The 22,774-nt window shown below is 35.1% G+C and overlaps 3 protein-coding genes across 5 annotated transcripts in view; 1 reads left to right on the top strand and 2 right to left on the bottom strand.

The window, feature by feature from the left end:
* Nucleotides 1–650: 650 nt before the first annotated feature.
* Nucleotides 651–13,462, bottom strand: si:ch211-176g13.8 (F-BAR and double SH3 domains protein 2). 2 transcript variants are annotated; one of them, XM_042732971.1, is made up of 20 exons: nt 13,255–13,462; nt 12,651–12,748; nt 12,490–12,535; nt 10,150–10,226; nt 9,920–10,064; nt 9,705–9,839; nt 9,471–9,524; nt 8,775–8,903; nt 8,355–8,477; nt 7,550–7,645; nt 6,392–6,508; nt 5,571–5,669; nt 5,194–5,346; nt 4,988–5,110; nt 4,820–4,903; nt 3,380–3,572; nt 3,041–3,258; nt 2,770–2,920; nt 1,507–1,565; nt 651–1,425 (listed from the first exon to the last, which is right to left on the bottom strand). In XM_042732971.1, exons 1-20 carry the CDS (start codon nt 13,273–13,275, stop codon nt 1,342–1,344), a joined length of 2,205 nt encoding a protein of 734 aa, XP_042588905.1. In that variant the 5' UTR covers nt 13,276–13,462; the 3' UTR covers nt 651–1,341. The 2 variants fall into 2 exon arrangements, with proteins under 2 accessions (XP_042588905.1, XP_042588906.1); XM_042732972.1 differs by having other exon boundaries at nt 3,047–3,258.
* A 1,483-nt stretch (nt 13,463–14,945) lies between these two features.
* Nucleotides 14,946–18,289, top strand: plekhb1 (pleckstrin homology domain containing B1). Its single transcript, XM_019111809.2, has 6 exons — nt 14,946–15,130; nt 15,735–15,887; nt 16,000–16,102; nt 16,178–16,217; nt 16,317–16,410; nt 17,275–18,289. The coding sequence occupies exons 1-6, from the start codon at nt 15,094–15,096 to the stop codon at nt 17,409–17,411; spliced, it is 564 nt and encodes a 187-aa protein (XP_018967354.2). The 5' UTR covers nt 14,946–15,093; the 3' UTR covers nt 17,412–18,289.
* Nucleotides 18,290–18,350: 61 nt separating this feature from the next.
* The window catches only part of LOC109089355 (ras-related protein Rab-6A), a 6,765-nt gene continuing 2,341 nt past the window's right edge, over nt 18,351–22,774 (bottom strand). Inside the window, exons 4-8 of one of the 2 annotated variants that reach the window (XM_019111721.2) lie at nt 21,815–21,920; nt 20,930–21,041; nt 20,060–20,153; nt 19,766–19,832; nt 18,351–19,617 (exon numbers count right to left, since the gene is read on the bottom strand). In XM_019111721.2, coding sequence (XP_018967266.1) covers nt 19,553–19,617; nt 19,766–19,832; nt 20,060–20,153; nt 20,930–21,041; nt 21,815–21,920 — 444 coding nt within the window. In that variant the 3' untranslated portion in view covers nt 18,351–19,552. Of the gene's footprint in view, nt 19,618–19,765; nt 19,833–20,059; nt 20,154–20,929; nt 21,042–21,814; nt 21,921–22,097; nt 22,204–22,774 lie in introns of both variants that reach the window. The other variant, XM_042732970.1, reaches the window with a different exon arrangement.

Raw genomic sequence — 22,774 nt, 5'->3', positions numbered from 1 at the left:
TTTTTTCATAGAATTTCGAGAAAAAAGTTACTTTGTATTATTCCATATCCAAGAAATCGACAGCACTCAAAATTCGTGCGTGAACAACATCTCAAACTATGACTTCGTCACATAATATCGCACGTTAATTGAGGTCAAGTGTAAAACCCCCTGCAAACACGCCATTGATCTCATTTTCGAAAGTAGATCGTATCTCAAGCAGGTTTGTTTAGGTTTAGTCAGCAGTAGCCCACGTGATCCAAAGTAAACCCACAGGCATTTGACCAGAACACAACTGTAAAGGAGCACGTCCCGCTACGAAGAGAACAGAAAAAAATATTATTTTTAATGTGGTTAGAGGATTTAGTGAGTTTGTGACTGAAAACTGCTGAGTTTACATTTATTCAATTTTATTGTTATCCACTTCACAAAGTATGTAGACAGAAATGTTTTTACTTTCGCTTTGATCAGAAAAAGTGCCCGTGGCAGCCTTTGAACGAACAACATGAAATCTGACAAGAATAAATCTGTGCGTCATCCTGAGACATTGTTAAAATGACACAAAACTGAGTGAAGTAAGATTTGTAAACCTCTGAATTTTATCTAAATGAAACATTTCCTGCACATTAAGACATACAAAAGTTAAATAAAATAAAATATTTTTTCCCTCCACTTTTCCCACACAACGACAAAAGAACATGTGGCTGCTACAAAATCCTTTCCTTTTGTACTCCACTGTAGAAACACTCAAACTTTTTTAAACAAATACTGTGAAACTAAAAATGAATGTTTCTCACCATCTCCCCATGTTGGTTTTAAAATAAACAACATGAAGAAAATGGCAACAAAAAGAAAAGGAGAATTTCCAAAATAAATCAAAATACTATAATGCATTACAAACTAAATCTAAAGTGCTCAGGTTGTGTTTAGCCTCATGAAATAAACAATACCTACAAAATGAATATTCATTCAAATAATGTCTGATCAGATGATTAAAATACTGACAATAAAGGTACAGATTAGCCAAAACTATAATATGCATCTAAACATGTTAGCCCTAAAATTCTTTATGGACAGAATATATAATCATACATACAAAGTCAACACTGAAATTGCCACTTTTCCCTTTAAAGTCTCTTTGTAGCTCTAGTAAAGCCTGCTTTTGCATGTCCTTTCATTAACACATTTGGGCCTTGTCAAAAACAAACTGGAGGAGGAGGTCTGGAACCACTTAAGTACTCGTCAGCTTGTGCATCTCTATCTTCAAGAAGTTTCAGAACGTCCACCCTGCATCGGACCAAATTCACGCAGTGCATCCAAGCATGGCAACGTCAATTTGTAAAATGTGTCCCAAAGTGTCACTCAAACCAGTGTGATCTCCACCTCTTCTCTCTTCTGCACCTGGCCCTGCGCCTGCTGTTTGGGTGGAGGAGGAGCAACTCTTACCTGCAGAAAACAAAAACACCCATCAGAATTCACAGAAAAGCGCCCATCATTGGCATGCAGCTTTAGAAGTGCAGCTCTCACAGGTCTCAGGCCCGACCCGCCCTCTCCTGGGGATCTGGGTGATGGGGTGTGGGTGTGACCTGTGGAGGAAAAACACAGATGAATGTGATTCTGACATCTGATAAATCTAATAACAGAACAAAAGCCTCAGTTATGTTGTTTTATCATTGAAATACTATTGTAATAATATTGAGATACTATTGTTTTATTCATATTTTAAATTTGGTTTATATTTTCCATTTTAAAGTTTTGTAGAGTGGTTTTGTAATTTTTTTAAATGTTCCATTTTGTGTTTTTTATAGTTTGTCCATGTCTATATAGTTTGTATACATTTTTACTTCAGTTTTATTTTACTACATCAAGTTAAAGAATGCAAAATGAAAAACACTGCTTTAGCAACTAGCTTGAAATTAAATCATTTTTCTGTTTTATCAGAATCAGAATCAGAATCAGAATCAGAATGAGCTTTATTGCCAGGTATGTTTACACATACGGGGAATTTGTTTTCGTGACAGAAGCTCCGCAGTGCAACAGAATGACAGCGACAGAACAAAAAACACACAATAAAAGAATAAAAAATACAGAAAATACAAATCAGTGCAGTTATGTATGTACAGGTATATTATGTGCAAAAAATAATAATTTAAGTGTACACTAAGTATGTGTGTTATTTTATTTCAGTTAACATTTATTTTATTTAAAGTAACAAACAATAGGTTTAGTTAGCTGTAATAACCCTAGGCCTCAGTGTTAAAATTTCTAACTAAAACCTTTTCATAATTTAAATAATTTCATAATCCTAATATTAAAAATGGTTTGCGTTACTTGAAATAAAGTTGAATATAAAAACTAGATATTAAATGAAAATGAGAAATTCTTGCTTGGGAACAAACTGAAAATATGTAAAAGTTGAAGTACTAAAATTACTAAAACTAAAACAGAAATAAAAAAATTATAATTAAAATGATAAAAGCATATAACAAAATTACTAAAACATTGAAAACTGAAAATATACAAATAAAAGCTGTGTCAAAATATTAACAAATACTATATATATATATATATATATATATATATATATATATATATATATATATATATATATATATATATTATAACATTTTTAAGTTTATTTGTAGGTAGCTAAATGAATAAATGCACATAATGTGTCTTTTTATTATTCAACTTTTTAAGACAATGGGGTTGTGAAATTGAACATCACTAAAAAAGTTACAGTGAGGTTTAATATAAAGCTTTAGGATTTGCTGTGGTGCTCTGTCTTACTATGGCTCGAGATTTTGGGGATTTCTGGGGATTGATAGCCGTTTAAAGTGAGTGTGCTGGTCGAAGATGGCAGCGGGACGGATTCTGGACTGCTACAGGATGGAAACACAGTGGGTGGACAAGCTGCTTGATCCAAAACTGACAGAGCCACCTGGTGGTAAGAAACAGCTATTACAAAAGATATTTCAGCATTGAACATAGGCTTGCTGTAAACATGAACAAAAAAACTTTTTCAGTGTGACCAGTGATTTCCGGTAGTATGTGTATAAACCTGTACATTCATGCTCTTGTGTGCTCTATCCGGTCTGCACAGATCCTCCACTAATACTGCGGGAAAGACGCCCACTGCGCCGTTGAACTCGCCCTCCCAGAACCCATCATCTTCTTGGTTGTGTTTGCTGAGAATGCAAATAACGGCTCCCTCTGGGAAAGACAACTCGTCCTCTGTCTGAGCCTCATAGGCATACAGAGCCCTGGCCAGATTTACGGCTGTGCAAAAGAGGAAGAGGGCAGAAAATGTAGAGTTTTGTTCAGTTTTTTTTAGCATTCGGTACTATAATACTATGAACTAGCTTTACTCCAGTTATTATACTATAACCAGTGGTCTCACGGCTGCCATGAGTGTTCGGGCTGCTCTGGGTGAGAGTCTCTATTTCTGGCTCTTGTTCTGCAGAAGTGCTGGAGGTGTGTGATTGGGCGTCCATGCTGGAGAAAGACTGGAGCATCCTCAGTAGAGAGCTGGAGGTCGGAAGCTGCAGGTATTTCTCTGGCACATATCCCACCTGCCCTGCTCTGTTCCTAGCCTGAAAAACAGACACTTGTCCAATAAATGGCAACATCATTAAGTGCCATGTAGTTCAGGGGTTTTCAAACCTTATGGGCCACAACAGAATGTTAGAAAATTAGAGATATAAAAAAGACCAAATGTATTTGAACAGAACAAAATTCAAAACAAAATATTTATATAGTTTGTAAAACATTGTAAAGCAAAAACATATAAATGCTACTTTAAAATAAGTATTTTTTTTTAGATATTTCAAGAATTTAGTTTTTATTTAGCACAATTAAAAAAAAAAATTATTAACTTATAAATAAATTCTAATTCTAATATAAATACAAATTATTTCAAATTGATTATTGCATTAATAATTATACATATACTACCGTTCAAAAGGTACATTCAAAAGAAGTCTATGATTATAATTTTTATATCATACTTATTTTTTTTCATACTACACACACACACACACACACACACACACACACACACTACTGTTCAAAAGTTTAAAGATTAAAGATTTTTATATGTATTTTTGAAATTTTAATTAATTTGTAATTCATTTTAATTAATTTTTAACAGAATTTTCATTAATTCTTTCTTATGCCCACAAAGGGTTTGTTTACTTAAAATATAATTAAAAAATACAGTAAAAACTGTAAAATTTGATTTCAACATAACATAATGTTTTCTATTTTTAATTATTTTAAAAAGTAATTTATTCCTGTGAAGTAAAGTTAAATGTTCAGCATCATTACTCCAGTGTTTAGTGTCACATGATCCTTCAGAAATCATTCTAATATGCTGATTTGCTGCTCAAGAAACGTTTATTGTTATCAATGTTGAAAACAGTTTTGCCACTTAATATTTTTGTGGAAACCGTATTTTTTCAGGATTCTTTGATGAATAGAAAAAACAGCATTTGTTTGAAACAGAATCTTTTGTAATATAAATGCCCTTACTGTCTCCGTTGATCAATTTAATGCATCCTTAATTTCTATCAAAATAAAATCTTACAGACCCCAAACCTTTGAAAAGTAGTGTATGATAAAAAAATAAATAAATTATGTTTCTTCACACAGTACAAATGGATCTGTATACATAAAAAAAAAATATATATATATATTTAAGCTCTTCAATATATATATATATATATATATATATATATATATATATATACACTTTTTTTTTAAACAAATGAGTGAAGCAATTGGATCATAGGCATTTGAAAGTTTAAAAACCCCTGACCAAGTTGAGAGGGTCTGTGTGTACCTTAACCCAGTCCTCCATGTCTCCATCATCAATAAGCTCCAGTATCTCCTGTTCCTGGATTGTGAGCTCATCAGGCTGGGATGCCTGTGGAAATAAAGCACAGGAAATGACATTGCAAATGGATGAATAGACCAAAGAACATCAGGCTAGATCACACTAGGTGTGCACCTGATAGCCGTACAGCACAGAGCAGGTGAGAGGGTAGTTCCTGTGAGTGCTGGAGGGGCTGGAGCTGCTGTCGTCCAGCGTCTCTGTGTCCTCATCATCTTCTCTGTCAGCATCTACAGAGTGCTTTAGACATTTATTGTAAGACACGATTAGAATGGGTTATAGGGGTTTGCATGAATCTGGCTTTGACTGTAAGAGAGACTTACAGAGAATGAAGCATCGTGGGTATTAAGGCCCGCCCATCTCTCGTTCTCCAGCTCCTCCATCACTTGGTTCATGGCGCTCTTCAGCCAGACATCTACAGCCACACCAATGTCTCTGAGGAGGTTCAGACGCGCCTCTGCCTTCAGTTTCACCGTCTACAGGAAGAGTGGACTCATCATCTACCAACTTCCTATTTTATTACACAATGTTTATGTATATCAATTATTCCAACATTATTTGATACAAGAAAGGGTACTATTTCAAACTTCACTGGACTGAATGTGCGGCTTTAGTTTACGAGGGCGTGTGAGTTTTTCCCAGAGGTGATGGACAACTTATAAACTAGACTGATGTCCAAACACAAATAAACACTCTTCACCTCTGATTTCCGAATGCATTCTCTTGCATCGTCCATTTTCAGTTCCAGCTCATTGTTATTCTGGTCCTGTAGATGTGACTCTTCATACTCCAAAAGAGTCTAAAAAAACATAAAAACCAAACACAAATTTCAAACTGTACATTATAATGATGCCCAAATTTACTTGCAGCATTTAAAATTACTGATTTTTTTTAATGTTTTATGTTTTTTATTATTATTATTTTACATTTTTTTTTATTGAATGTTGTTGTTACTGTTGTGATAATACACTAAAACAAAACAGGTTTTATATTTTCATTTTATTGAATTTAGTTGTAATTGTTTTAGTTTTATTTAGATAAATTTTATATTGTAATTATTTTATGATATATACAATATTTTATTGAGTTTAGTTATTGTTTTATTTTTAATTTTTAATTCTTTATTAATGTTCATTGTTTGTTCATGTTAGTGCATTAACTAATGTTAACAGATACAACTTCTAATTTAATTTTAAAATGCTTTAATTTTAATAATGTATTAATACATTTATTAAAAAATAACATGAACTAATTTAATAAATGTTGTTTATTTTTAGTTCATGATAATTTTTACTTTACATTTACATTTTTTATTATTATGTAATTTTAATTATTAACTATTAATTTTCATGAAAATAATCTTAGATTTTACATTTATTTTCATATTGCCCATTTATCAGTCACATTTTAATATTAGTACAACCCTAGTATATAAATGAAAAATAAATATCTAAATAAATGCTAACAATATTTTTAATTTCAAAAATCAACATGCATTACAGCGTTTCAGTGCCCCCTCACCCGCTGTGTAAGGATGATGTTTTTGTGTTCTCTGGCCACACGTGTGGCCCATTTCCGTGCTTCTTTATTCAGACTGTGTTCTTCAGCTGTGCCGCTCTCCTTCAGCAGTTCCCTGACCTAAAGAGACCAAGAAAGAGAGAATTTACTTTACTTTACAACACAGACCCTATTTCTGAATATGAAACCATGATAGCTTCTCAGTGCCCATGTGTACACGAAAGTCCCAGCATAACTTGGAACAACATCAATCTCCCAAACTGAAATCTCTGCACTCTTAAAATATTCTGTCTGTAAATATTGACAGACTAAATGATTAGGTGACGTAAGCTCTTGAAGAATGATCCTTCGAGATTCTACTTTACAGAGCAACTCCTGTTCACCACAACCTGAATATTACAACAGCTCCTTGACGAAATGGTTTTAGCATAATACAAGAAAAAACACAAACCATCAGTCTCGTCTGGGAGTGAGAAAACACAGAACCCTTCGTGCATCAGACGATCTACATGCAGATACTGATGATTATACATCTAATGAATGTGATAAAACAATTTCTAATAATATACAGTATTTGTTTTTTTAAAAGCTTTATATATTTTGGGATGGGGGAATGGGAGGTGTTCATGAGGGGTGCAAGAGGTGGGGCAGGTTCACTTCTCAATGCCCTCTTTTCACAGGCCTGTTGCTTCCTGCCTGCACTGACGCCCAATTTTCCCTGGTCTTTTCACCCCACCAGCGCTGAGGGCTGCATCTCTAATGTTTTCTTTAGGAACAGACTAATGCTTGTTTGACTCGCAAACAAAAAGAGGGTTAGCGAACAAACGGGCCACTATGCTGGTGTGGTGAGGGGTGTGATGACCTGCTGGCAGCAGGGGGCGCAATTGCATATTTGTAAAACAGTTGCACAGTCATGGAAGAATGCATTCGGCCTTCATTAGAGCACTTTCCCTCTTTGTCTGATTAATGAACAAATAAGAATATTATAAGAATGTTTTAAAGTGACATTTAAAGTGAAAGAGATGTTTTTGGATAAGATTACGTGGTGAACCTTCATTTAAAACATTAAATCCACAATAAATGTAAAATCTTTTTGAATGACTATTACATGCTCTGTTGTTTGTGTGATTGTAGTACATTCCTGAGTAGAAGGCAACATACCGAATCATTTTCACAGGGCTGATACTGAAAGGGGGCAGCTTTCTGAAACACCGGGTTGTCCTGAATGAATATCTGTTGGTGAATATCCTGTGTCACCTACACACACACACACACACACACACACACACATACAAACAGACAAGGACAATAACATTTATGTAAACTACTTGAGTAATGTCAAGATGTCACATTAACAATAGCACAGCTAACATAATCCTTCCCTGGGAGGAATGAGAGACCACCAGAACAGGTAATTCTTGAATAGTGTGTGTGTGTGTGTGTGTGTGTGTGTGTGTGTGTGTGTGTGTGTGTGTGTGTGTTGTAACCTGATGCTAGACTAGAGACATTAAACCTGAGTCCCGCAAACTTAATGGAAACACTGTGAGAATCATCGAATTACAACAACACATGACTACAAACAGACTTAATGACAGGCTGAAGGCTGTCACTACTAAAAATCAGTCGATTTCTCTTCAAATGTATACAAAATAATAAATAACAGTGATTTTATATTTCTAATTTCAACATTTTTATGTTTTACCCAGTTACTGCAGACTTGAAACATCAATATATCTTAAAAAAAACCTGTCTTCTCTAACATAGAGTAAAGATCTCATTCCTAAACCACTGCAAACTCTCTAAAGCAGGTACATTTCTCTCTTTAAGGTCAGTATTAACTGCTTGAGCTGGGATTTGATCCAATAAGCCTCTAGTGGCAGATCATATTACTCGCTCTACATTCGGCCACTGTGGTTCATGTGTGTTTTTCCATAGCAGTGTATACTCAAGTGTGTGTGTAACTCACCCCACTGGACGTCTCCAGCAGGCACTGAAAAGTGTCTTGAATGCTTTGAGACGTCTCAAGCTCCGTCTGACACAGTGAAATCAGAAAACTCTGTACGTGATCGTAGAAACTGCCATCTAAAACCTGGACTCAAAAACAAGGAATGGTATTTTTATTTTCAATTGGATTTTTGTTTGTGATGAAAGTGATTATAAATAATATATGCATGTATATATAATCAAGTGTATTCCTGTGATGCAAAGCTGTATTTTCAGCATCAATACTCCAGTGTTTTGTGTCACATGATTTTTCAGAAATCATTCTTATCTGCTAATCTGATGCCCAATAAACATTTCTTATTATTAACTGTTGAACACAGTTTGCTTTAAAGATTATTTTAAATAAATAAAAATTTATAAGCTGATCAACATTTGGCCTCACCCTTATGCAGCTGATCAGATCTGTCTCATAATAGCGGTCCTGATGAGCGTTAGTGGCTGAGAGTGTGAGCAGGTAATCATTCCTTGCTTGTGTGGCTTTTGACTTCCATTCGTTCTTCTTGGCTTTCAGCTGAAATCAACAGAAAATGTTCACAATGATTTGCAAGCAAATTTTACTACATAAAGATGACAAAACATCATTCACTGTAGTTAAATAATGTCCTAATTAAATGGATTACATCCTAAAAATTTTAATTTATTTCATATGTTATTTGTATATATGTTTGTAATTTATGTATAACAGTTTTTTATTATTTAAATGTATTTTTGTCATAATTTGTAAATAACAATTTTCCACTTTTCTTTCTCACCCCCTCTTTTTTAATTAAAAAATAATATATTATTTGATATAATGTCCAATAATGAATTCTGTCAAAGTACATAAAAATAAAAGACTAAAAAACATAAACATTTTTAATGCTATAATTGAAACAACATTTTAAGGTACTGTGTGGTAAATGTTACTTTGGATAACATTTATTAGTGTTATTAAATAATTAGTTTTATTTAAAGTTTAACTCTGGGTGAGTGTTACATGGAAATCTAAACATAAAAAATAGGAGAAATGAGCATGCACTTTAAAATATTAAATATCAACAAATGAACCAATATGGTACATATATATTGTGCATTGTACCTTCACACTCGCCCTCTTCAAACTGGAGCGTGACTGAAACAGACTGAGTTTTGATTGTATTGCACAAATAAACAGGAAAAATAGAAAAATACCAGAGAAAAAGAAACAAGAGTAAGAGAAAACAGCAAAAAATGATGAATCTTCATTTAAAACTGAAAAACATGATAACCCTCTGCCCTAGTCTTGTGGACAGCTGATGTCTCTTCCTTCACATGTGACAGGTCGGCAAACGTACTTAGCCTCCATATCAGCTTTCTCTCTCACAGTCTGTGCTGTTTGTTCCGCCTCCTGGTAGGTCTTCCTGTTCTTCTCCAGGTCTCTGATCGTGACCTGCAGATCGGCCTGAGCTCTTGCCAGCTGTTCGCAGCACTGAGAGAGGACAGATGAATAAACATGTTTGTGAATGGTGATGTTACACTTTAGTGCAGAGTATCTGTTGATGCATTTACCTTCTTCAGCTGAAGGTCTTTCTGCGCTCTGAACGTCTTCACAGGATCTGAGATCTGGCTCCTGTAGTTCTCACATCCGTTGATACGAGACTGGCTCACTTTGATCACACCCTCCAAGTAGGATCTCCATACGGCCCAAACATTTCTGTACACATACACGCAAACATCTTTCAAAATTGAAAATCAATCATAAATGCTCTTTTCTTTGCTCTTTTCATCCCTCTTATTACCTGGAGTCTTTCTGCTCCTCTGATGGGGCTCCAGACCACTCTCGCTTCAAGTACTGTGATGCAAGCTTCTGCAGAGCCTACAAAGTCAAGCCACATTCATTCATATAGCACTTCATACAATACAGATGGTCTTCTGGCCAAAATAACAGGTCCATAACTCATAATAACACTTCTTCTAGTGAAAAGGTTTGTCACTTCTTGTTCTCCTGTCACATCAAAATCTACCAACGCATCTGTTTAGAAATGTTTTTGCTTGTAAATGGTGCTTGATCTGTGCATATTTCTCTCCTGATTCAGACAAGATGGCTTTTTCACTGGAGAAAGCAATAATATGGATAGAGAACTCGTATTTTAGTTGGAAAGGAATTTTACTTCACAAAATACGTTAATTGATGGAATGGTGTGGTGTGGATTACTTTTGTGATGATTATTGTGATGTTTTTATCAACTGTTTCTCTTCTTATTCTGACGGCACCCATTTACTGCAGTAGATCCATTGGTAAGCATGTGATGTAATGCTAAATTTCTCCAAATCTGCTCTGATGAAGAAACAAACTCATCTACATCTTGGATGGCCTGAGGATGAGTAAATTTTCCTATTGCTTGAATATAATGTCACTAAACATTTATGAAAGTTTAGATTTAAAGCTTCCGAGCAGCATTTTTAAAAATTCCACTTCAATCATCACCACAAAAAAATTAAATAAAACAGATGCCTTGGAGAAATGTTTCCTTTAATCCCATCACTCCAGATCAGTGCAAATGTGGAAAACACGGAGGACAACTTTCAGTCCGTAAAAGTGAAACCCACATGGGTATTTACTATTTCTGCCTGTCTGCTTGACACTTAAATGCCAGACAGCGGTACAAACTGCGCCAACGTGTGGATTTACAAGTGAGTAAGCAACTGGCTGCCTTTGAAACAGAAGAAAGGAGAAAAATAACACTCACTTTCCATCTTCAAGTCAAGTAAATGTCACTGTATTGGACTGATCTCCAAAAATCACAAACAATTTGGTAAAATATCAGAGCAAAAAAAAAAAAAAAAACTGAAACTGAAAAATAACCAAGCTAGTACAAAGTTCTTTTCATTACTTCACAACTACTCTCTTAAAAGTAAAGATTCTTTATTGGCATTAATAGTTCCAAGATTAACCTTTAACATCAATGGAACCTTTCCATTCCACAAAAGGTTCCTTATAATGTAAAATGATTCTTAAGAATTTTAAAATGATTTTCACACTGAGAAGAAGTGGTTCTTTTAAGAACTGTTTACTGGAAGGTTCTTGGAAGGCAACCAAAACTGGTTCTTCAGTGGGACTGCTGTGAAAAACGTCTTTGGGAGCCTTAATTTTTTAAAGGTGTACTGATGATAATTCCAGCAAAGTTTCAACAAACTGAAATAACTGAACCGTAACCAGTTCCATAAAGTACAAAGAGTGAGTACCATCCCCCCAAAACAGAGAGGATTTGCTTTCTGTCCCTCAGACTACAATCTGGCACTGTCAACCCAGTCCTAAAAGCTGCCAGCTCTGAAGAGTCGACTCAGGAAGAGACCTTGAAGAAGAGAGAGATTCCTGTCTTCATGAGCCAATCAGCATGCAGCAGCTCTGCAGGTGCACAAGCTTCAGATCCAACAGAAAAGAGCCTCTCACTCATACACACATACTGAGAGTCATTCAGACAGCTGGGCTCTCCATTCACCAGGTGATCACACAGATCTTATAGTATCTTGATGAAGACGGTCAGCATGTCAGGTTGTAAATATATAAATAATTTGGGTGTTTGTTTGTGCTTTTCATCTGTTTATGCAATATACACAACAATTAATTATCTTATGCTGACCGAGGCTGCATTTATTTGATCAAAATGCACTCCAACTTGTAATATTGTGAAAAAGTATTAATATTGTATAAAAAGCCATTACTCCAGTCTTCAGTGTCAGACAATTGAAAATGCAATTTGAGAAATGTCTGTCCCATAACTTATTTCATGTGGATCTTCTTAGCAACACATTTGAAACAAACAAGAAAACCAGATTCAAACCAAAACGCAACTGGTAAAAATTCAGAAAACCAACAACCTGCAGGTCATTAAGAACCACAGTTTTTTCCACTGAGTCACTAACTCTACCTCTCTACAAAAACAAACTAATTCACACATAAATTGTCAGTGATCAGTGGAAGACGCATCTGTTCATCATTAATACATTTTTCATTATTCTGAACAGAAAATCTTTAAAAGGTTTATATAAAATCAGAACAAAAATCAACCTACATAATCAAAAATAAACATACTTTAAATTATGAACTCATACAATTGAATATAGCCACAACTCACCTGTGAGTAATCTTTCTCTATTAGCGCTTTCTTCTGGCTGTATGTCCTGAGGATTAAACACACACACAGTCAAGCAGTTCAGCACTAATATACCGACAGACAGACAGAAAATAGCTTGATAGGTATTTTAAAAGCAACGTAAAATGTGAATCAAACCCGACCTCAGATCCTCTAGGAAGTCCAAGTCTGTCTGGTGTTTGAGCTGGAGTCTGTTCAGCTGGTCTGTGTGAGTGTGTTTCACCTCTTGTGTGACTTTTACCTGCAAAACACACAACGACAGCCTATGGAGAACCAACTCTGACCCAGATCACAACAGCCTGAAGGAGAAACCCGTGTCTGGCATACTGGAGTCGATGGAGACAGGGCAGATGCTGGACTCAACGTACACATAAACATAATGTAACATGTATAATGCATGATGTATAATGTTTTATGTAAACATTTACACACATTACATAATATATGTATATATTTTACTAGTATTTTAAGATGTTGCAATTATCCTAATTAATAGATAATTAACTGACAAAAAATGATGGTAAGGATAGACAGCTAGAAAACATCTATCTATCTATCTATCTATCTATCTATCTATCTATCTATCTATCTATCTATCTATCTATCTATCTATCTATCTATCTATCTATCTATCAGTTTGTTTAGTCAGACAAACAAGGATACAAGAAAGCAAGCTAACAAACAAATAGCCTGTACTGACATGACAACAAAACATCTTAAAAAGTGTGAAGAAGCAGATCGTCTCACCTTTCTTGGAGGAGGCTGCATGTCTGGATACAGGAAAATACAGGAAAAACTCAGAAATTCACCCCGCAAAGCCCAAACACATCTGCGGTACGGAGATACGCAGTGCAGAATAATCTTTTTAGATGGAAGAAAGAAAGAAAAAACCCAGAAATACTTCCAGACCCCTCCGTTGAGCCGCTCACGTAAAAACTCGGCTGAGAAGTGAAGCGAGAACTTTAGTCAGTGGAGCAGAATTCGGAAGAACAGCGCCCTCCAGTGAACGAGTAATAATATATGTTTGAAGCCAAACATGACAACTCACAATTGTAAATTACAAATTGTAATGTATGTTTATGTGTGTGTATGTGATACAAGCTAAATATGTACAGACTAACGTGCAGTAGTCTATTTAAGTGTGTGTATTAGACAAAGATGAATGAGAAAACTCTCATACATAACTCTCCAGTTATTTCTATAACCTTTGCTCTTACTCTGCTGTTCTCATTGAATATATAATTGCAGTGATGATAATAAACGTTATCAACTGTCAATTAAATTTATCATACCTTCATTTATCATAAAATACTCACAAAAAGGACCTGCGTGTTGGTGAGATGACGCCATCTGGTGGGTGTATGTAAAAATAAAGTGGGACACTTACCAAATCAAACTGAACGAAGTTCAATATCATAAATGCTAATAGGTTATTTAGTTTTTTTTTTTTTTTAAATAATAATAATAATTAGCAGTAGTAGAAGTATTGCATTTGGCTATGTATTTATAATATCAATATTAATAATTTTTGTTGTTGTTTAGCATTATTTATATACGTTTTATGGACATGCACTGCAAAAAATAGATTTCTAAAAGTACACTGGTACTAAATGTGTTACTAGCTGTTCAGACTGTTTGTGAAAAGGTTGACACGTTTAAAAACAGTGAAAACCAATAAAATTGACCTGGGAAATACTTCAGATTAAGGGTAATTCCTGATTTAGAAAAACTGCAGTGCCATGCAGTGATGATTCACAGTGAAGTTCTTGATTACAGGTTTCACAGCTAAAGATAAATTTGTTTATAGGTCATTGATGGTTTAAAAATAGATAATTGGCTTGATATGACTACTTCAATTACTCAGTGTTTGCTAAATTTAGCCAAAGGTGTGCATTTGAACATGATGTGCTGTGCCTGTCCACAGAGTTACAAAATCATTCAGAACCTCTTTGTTAGGACCCCTCCAGAAAGGAAATAAGTTCATAAAAACAACACTTTTAATTCAGATCTAAAAAAATGCAAAAGGTGTATAATGTAAATCTGTTTACCTAGAAAGTGTGATTTAGATGAGTATGTTTCATTATGCATATAAATTTACATTTATGCATTTAGCAGACACTTTGATTTACAGTGGATTCTGGATACACTTTTTTTTTTTTTTTTTTTACCAGTATGTGTGTTTCCTGGGAATGGAACCCACAACCTTTTGTGCAGCTAACACAAGGCTCTACCACTGAGCCACAGAAAGGAGACTGCTAAGAATTAATATACAATAATACATAATAACATGGAGTAGAGATTAAGAAATACAGGAAAGGAAGAGAATATTCCACATACAACCAGCACAAACTCACACGGTGCCGTAATCTGAGATTACTGGTCAAGCGAAGCTTCACTTTGGCCTGTTTAAAGGATTAGAGGAAGAGTCATCAAATTATTCAAGCACTACAAAACCCCCTCCGACTGCTGAGACGTCTTACAGTCACTGTCATCGCTCACAAACAAAACTCAGCTTGCATATCAAACAAGCACCACAACATTAGGAGTACAGCTGTTATTCCGGTGGTAGTTGACTGATCAGGCCCAATGGCTCTGCTCAAATCTGGCTGGCTCTGGAGACAGAGTAAGTATACGATTCTTCATTTATATATGCTTATATAAAGAGTTTCCCGAAGGTACCTCTGAAAAATAAAAGTTGCAACAGAAGATTGAAGTAAGAATTTGTATGTATATTAAAATAAATAGATAAAATATTATTATATATTATGTATTATTATTGCAAAGACTTTTCCAGAAGGTTTGTTATGAAACTCAGGGCACTGTTTGCAGTAATCCTCTTACGGTCAGTGTTACAGTAGCCTACAGAACAGTAGCTGTTAGTTAGGACTCCAAGCTGTTTTATGCTCACCTAAGGAGACTCCAAACAGCACAATCATTTTTAAAAAATTATAAATCGATGCCTATGGGATTACATTTTAAAAGAAAGAATAATATTTGAAGATTAAATCCTCTCCACAAAATAACTTCATGCCTTGCAAATAAGGTGGCTGTTCGATTTTTGAACATTTGTAATACAATTCGGAATCAATGGAGTTGACTCCAGGAGACGATTCCTAGCTACTTTTTGTCCATTCTTAAAATAAACAGTGGAATATTACTATTACTAATACTATAATAATAATAATAATATTGATTTTTATTATTATTAAATTATTTTTTATTCACAGCTTCAGTCCTCAAACGATGGAAGCTGAACTGGTGTGACCTGTGGATAGATGGGAGCTTTGTTTTTTACAAAACTGAGTCCAGAAGAGACTACGAGGCCAAAGTGAATCTGAAGGCCACCTGTGTGAATGTGAAATCTGGACTGGAGTGTCCAAGTAGGAAGGAACTTTTTCAACCTTTCAGTTTTATTTGATCATGTAGAAAGTGCATGTGCATGGTATGAAACTACTTAGACACTGTTTTAACAGATAGTGTCTTTGTGAGCAGATGTGTGTCCACCTGAGAGTCACCCCAGAGAGAATCTGCTGGTTGTTTTCCTGAGGGACGGTAACATGCTGATCCTGTGTGCCAACAGTGAAGATGAGGCACTGTAAGTCTTGACCTTTGACATTTTAAGCCCCACTCACTTTCCTCTCAAATTAATTTCCATCCTGTCACTTTTCAGGGCCTGGAATCTCACACTTATGGAGGCAAAAAGAAATCCTGTGAGTGTTTTCCTTGACATGCAGAATGGTTTTCTCTGTTTATTAATTTGTAATTTATTTCATATTTTACTCAAGTGACATTTCTTTTCACTCTCATAGGTTCTCACATACAATCCTTATGACGATACATACCAGACCGTTCCAATTGACAGTCATAATGCGGTTTACATCATGCCAAGTACAGCTAGTGGAGGTAATTATACAAACACATCATTCATTCTGCAGAAAGCACAAAGAAAGGGAACGCATTTTACAGCTACTAAAAAAAGAAAATTAAAGGAAAATTCACCTAAAATTTTACATTTCCTGAAAATGTACTTACCCTTAGGACATACAATATGTACATGAGTTTGTTTCTTCATCAAAACAGACTTTAGCATTATATCACTTGCTCACCAATGGATCATTTGAAGTTAATGGATCCAATGACAGTCCACTCCAAACAGATGATAAAAACATCTGTATAATCCACAATTAATCCACATAACTCCAGTCACCAGAAGTGAAAAGCCACATTTGTAAGAAACAAATCTATCATTAAGATTAACATAACTTCAAACCGTTGCTTCCATCTAAATGTGTCCTCTCTCCATAAGTTTGCTTTCTCCAGTGAAAAAGTCATCTTGTCTGAATCAGGAGAGAAATATGCACAAAATGTTAATTGATGGACAGGCGTCATGTGGACTACTTGTGGATTAAGGTGATGTTTTTATCAGTTTGGACTCATTCTGACGGCACCCATTCACTGCAGAGGATCTATTTGTAAGCAAGTAATGCAATGCTAAATTTCTCTAAATCTCTTTAGATGAAGAAACAAACTAATTTACATCTTGGATGTCCTGAGGGTGAGTAAATTGTCAGCAATTTTTCAGATTTGGGTAAACTATTGTTTTAAGAAATTGTGCTGACATGTAAATATTTAATTTTAAATGGAACAATTTATTGCCACTTTGAAATTCAATTGTAACTGCTTGATTTTCAGCAGTCTTATTGGTTCCCTCTGTAGAATCAGATTTAACCAGGGATGTACCTCTAACCCTGATGTGCTTCCCTGCAGGGACTCAGCATGTCTGGGTACACAGAGACTCTTATGATGACAGTTTCGGAGAGCAGATTGCGTTGGGCCTCCTGGCTGGAATGGCTGCAGGTGCAGCGATGCGTTCTCTTCTATGGATGCCCTTCTGGTTCTGCTGAAGACCGGTCAGATAGCGGGATGATCACTGGAAAGAGTGAGAGAATAGACTGGGAGAGCCATCCATAAACCTCAGCCATAGCAAATGCTTTTGTTCCTGCATATAAATATGTAAATATAAGAATAGCTGCAGCTGATTTAAACTCATGAAATGGTCAATCAGTGTGCAAAGGAGTGATTTTTTTTTTTCATTGTTTACAGTCAAGAAAAAAGTCCTATTTTAGCTGCTCAAATTTATCAGGACACTATTTAGCAACAGATTTTTCTGTAGAGTATCAATATATATATATATAAAACTACATAATTCTGCACACAGCTAAATAATGATTGTTTTTTCTTGTTGCTATGATTCTGCTCTGTGTATAGTGTACATGTAAAGCTTTGCAAACCAGTTCAGGATTTTGTCGATTATTATGTTATTTGTCTCAGACGAGTTCTCCTATCATTATGTATAAATAGCTCCAAGATCTTTCTAATTATAAAACACTAATCCCTGAATGTATTATTTTCCAATGCATGAGGTTTGGGAGTGATCATCAGACCACTGAATGCTCTTTAAATATGAGGATCTTGAAAAATCTTCTTCCAAGAGAATATGATGCTGAAGTAGCAAACAAAAGCTGAATATATTGATCAAGCCTTTGAAATATCTCAATAGTAAAGGCAGGGTTCTGAAATAGTTCTCATGACTGACCAGTAGAGGCAGGCAGAGTTGCATTTAGCCTGTTTATGCACTACTATGCTACCTTGCAAGTAGTTATTATAAAATTTATATTGTTGTACAACACTTACGTTAAAATAAAATGGTGATATTACATACAGAATCATATAAGATGGCATTTCATTTTTTTGTGTTTACAATCAAAACTACTAATGTCCTGATTAACAAAGTTATACATTATCCATCAAGAAAAAAGAAAAAAGAAAAAAAAAAACATCCATTGCTAAATACAAGATTTTATTAGGGACATCTCAAGATATTGATGAATTTTAGCAGTGCAAATAATGAGCATTGGTGTCAAGCAGTGTCGCCAAACGAAACTAGTTAAAATCCATTTGAAATGTATGAGACCGTATCAAGAAAACAAAAACAAAATACACTATATCTTAAAAACGTTTAGATCAGTCTGGGGAAAAACTCATCACTGTATATTTAACAAAAAACAAACGTGGCAGGTGCTTTGGGCCAGAATGTCTAAACGTCTGTCTACAAATTATGAAAAACCAAACAGTTTAAAAACAAAACAAAGACATTACAAATAAATATTAGGGTTCATGGTTGATTCAACAAATCAAAACAAACCATATCTAGTGTGTCATTATTACAATAAATCAAACTTTACAAACCTAATAAAAAAAGAAAGAAACCAGTGGAAGCCCAAAAAAAACAAACCATCAAAGGCAATGTCTGCATATTATCTGTTAAACTGGATCTGATACTTCCCTTAATATACATAATATGTCTTTACAGTATCTGTATTCTCTTTCTTTGACTAAGCTATTGGCTTTCTAATGCTCAAAATAAGAAATAGCATCTAAGGAGGAAAAAAAAAAAGATGCAATAGTCAACTGAGCTAAAAGCAGCACTTGTTCCTCCCAAATTCCAAAAACATTTGTTTTTACACTTTCCTTTCTTCCTTATGAAGAAGAGACATTAGCAACGTCACAGATGTAACGCCCCATAGCCACATATGATGAAATCTCGACTTGAATATTTCCAAACATTTCATCCATCTCTGCACCGTGAATCTGGAACTATCAGTTCTGTAATTTTATTTATTTATATTGTTTTGTTCCTATTCACGCCATTATTACAGTAATATAAGTATTATTTCACATAAAACGGAACATGGACAACAACAACACTTTATGAAGTGTTTTGAGAGTGAAAACCGAAAACACCACAAAAGGTGTAGGATTAATGGAAACAATTAATAGAAAAGCAACAACACACACATCCACATTGTGCTTTCGAATTTAAAGTCATCTGAGTGGGTCAGCGGTAAAGAGGGTGACGGGCAAGTAGTGTTCTACTCCCTCCAGGTGAGCGGAGCTTCTGCAGAATATCCAGAGAGTGAGTGCAACTAAGAGCATTTGAAAGAGCGACAATAATAGACACAACACAGAAACGTTGACTGAATCCTCAGCATGAACAGCCGCCTTCGCTGACCGGCTGCTCTGGCGGCTTTTCCAATTTTATGTCGATCACTGAAGGAAAAAGGAATTAAGGAAGAACACAATGTTTTGTTTACACTGCAACACATACAGATGGACAATCAAGTACTAAAACAAGCAAGTGTGAAAAGCCCAATTATATATGGAAATGTATGCATATATTTGTATTTGTGTAGGATACTGTCCTCTCTGCTCTTGTCTTGTGTGCTCTCCATACCAGGAAGAGCTGCTGCTACACGCCTGAAAAGCTAGACGAGACAAACACAAGCCCCGTTATTAAACTCTCACACCAGGACCAAAAAAAACAAGCAGTGTGTGGGTGTATTTGAGATGGTTTGCATTCCGAAAAGTTGAATATTTAATCATCTGGACTCTTCTGAAGACATTGATATGAGAGAAATGTACAGTAATGCTGTTTTTGAATAATCATGCAAATATCATTTAATAAATCATTTAATGCAGTGTTCTCACTCACCTGTTTGACATTGTATCCGGCTTTAGCGCTAGTCTCAATAAACATTACATTCAGTTCTTTGGCTTTTCTCTCCCCTTCCTCAATAGAAACTTGCCTGAAATTACCCCCCCCCCAAAAAAAACATGGAATTAATATTTCCCTACTGCTGATATTTTGCTATTTTAAGCAGATTATGAGAGTATTTGTATTACTTTGGGTCATTAAAAAAAAGGTGTTTTTGTCATTAGATACAGTTCTGTTAGTTTAGTACATTTTATGTAAATATTGCATAAAATACAATTTAATTCCAGCAATTTTGTGCATACACATTACCTTAACCAAAGGTTTGGGGGCTGTAAGATTTTGTGTATTTGAAAGAAGTCTCTTATTCTCAACAATGCTACATTTATTTGATCAAAAGTAAAAACTGTAATATTGTGAAATATTAAAAAAATTAAATAACTGTTTTCCATATTGATATATTTCGAAATGTAATAATTCCTGTGACAGCAAAGCTGAATTTTCAGCATAATTTCTCAAGTCTTCAGTGTCACATGATCCTTCAGAAATCATTCTAGTATGCTGAATTGCTGCTCAAGAAACATTTATTATTATCAATGTTGAAAACAGCTGTTCTGCCTAATATTTTTGCAGAAACCATGATGCATTTTTTAGGATTCTCTGATGAGTAAATTCCATTTATCATAATTTATTTGAAATAGAAATCTTTTGTAATATTATAAATGTCTTTATTGAAACCTTTGATCAATTTAATGCACCCTTGCTGAATAAAACTATTCACTTGAAAAAATAATATATACTGGTTGAACACCATTTAATAGTGTAACGAACCATGGCATATTGTTCGTAAACGCAACTATTTAAACATACCTTTTATCTGCAAGGTCTGTTTTGTTTCCCACCAGCATGATTATGACATCACTTCCCCTTTCCGTTCTGACATCATCGATCCATTTGGTGGTCTGCTGGAATGAGTTGACATCTGTCGGGGGTATTTCAGAGACACTGGGTTAATAATCAAGATGAGCCTCGGGGGGTCTATCAGAGGGAATCCCAGGATCATAACCAGGGAGCCACAACTCACAGACAGAAAAAACACAGGGATAAAATAAGAGGAAAGAAAGGAGGAAGTTCTAAAGCTGGAAGTGTCTCTGTGCTCATGAATCTGTCACAGGAACTTGGTCTGCAGAAAGAGTTAATCTGAAAAGAAATAGACAAATCATCTCTCATCTACATCAACTATATTTCATCAGTCTGTAAAATGGTGAATGAATGCATATTCTTTTTTTATAAAATAATTCTAATTTTTTAGATGAACGAAAAATTAACAAAACAATTTTTTTTTAAATAATGGTTTAAAAAACAATGTATAGACTAGTGAAAATGTTGGTAGGAACTTACTTTTGAGTGCTGAGGGCGTAGAATTAACTTCTGACCACAGCTGCCAAAAATATACTGTCTATTCTTTTTAAAAATATATATAACTTTTGTATTTATGAAAATGATATGACATAGTTGCTTTTCATTGTTTTATTAGCAGCTACAGTGACACACGTATCTGTTAAGCTTTAAATGTAAATATATCCAAAACAAAGATGTGTTCTCAGTTTTTAACACTGTATTGCAATTGCAAAACAAAAAACAGGTCATAAAAAGAAGACAAAGAGAATGAAATCACAGAAAAAGAGAGACTGCGTTGAGATGACAGACAGCTTTCCTCTTCCTTAAGTTCTCCGGACGAGGATCCACACTCACTTGTGATGTCAAAGACTACCACGGCAACCGTAGAGTCCCGGATATAGCTGGGAATCAGACTGCGGAAGCGCTCCTGTCCTGCTGTGTCCCAAAGCTGCAGCCGCACCTGGCCAAAAATATTAGCACCAGAGATCCAGCAGAGAGAGAGAGAGAGAGAGAGAGAGAGAGAGAGAGAGAGAGAGAGAGAGAGAGAGAGAGAGAGAGAGAGAGAGTGGGAGAGAAAGGGGAAGAGGAAGAGGTAAGAAGAGGGGAACTGGACGCAGAGCGGGTCTCAGATACCTACTTGTGATGTCGTAAACTACAACAGCAGCAGCAGAGTCTCTGATGTAACTGGGAATGAGGCTACGGAAACGCTCCTGTCCCGCTGTGTCCCAAAGCTGCAGCCTGATCTGTGTGAATGGAAAACAAACAAAAGAAAAAGGAGGAGAATAAAGGAAAAAAGGGGGAAAATGAAACATTCAAAGGAAAAATGATAGATAAAAAAGAAGTGGAATGAAATGTAAGGAATAAGAAAAAGCAAAGTGGACTGAAAAGACTTCTCAAGTTCAGGATTTGGGCTAGGGAACGGATTAAGGTTAAGGGTTAAGTTGTGAGTCTTCGGATGGCCTCATGCTAGTATGGGTTAGGGATGGGTTATGTTATCAAGACTGCAGATCTTCAGAGTAAAACCTTCCCACTCAAAAAGAACAATTCTTTACAGGAGGAAACATACACATGTAAACAAATAAGAGACACACCAGGCGAAAGAGGCACAGGAGTTTCTCACGGTGCGGTTTACAATAGAAATGTTCAAATTCATGTTCAACAAGGAAAATAAAAATACTAGGGCTTCACAAGGAGAAAAATGTGATGTAGAATTTCATGCATAATGCAATTAAAATATGTCATAAGAAGAACCAAACATTAATGCATCAAATCAATTTAAAATTATTTTCTATAATAACAGGAATAGTTAACTAC

The sequence above is a fragment of the Cyprinus carpio genome, chromosome B10 (genome assembly GCF_018340385.1).
Source record: "Cyprinus carpio isolate SPL01 chromosome B10, ASM1834038v1, whole genome shotgun sequence".
Taxonomy (NCBI): domain Eukaryota; kingdom Metazoa; phylum Chordata; class Actinopteri; order Cypriniformes; family Cyprinidae; genus Cyprinus; species Cyprinus carpio.
Note: the sequence above shows the minus strand (reverse complement) of the source record. Positions and strands in the feature narration are given on the sequence as shown.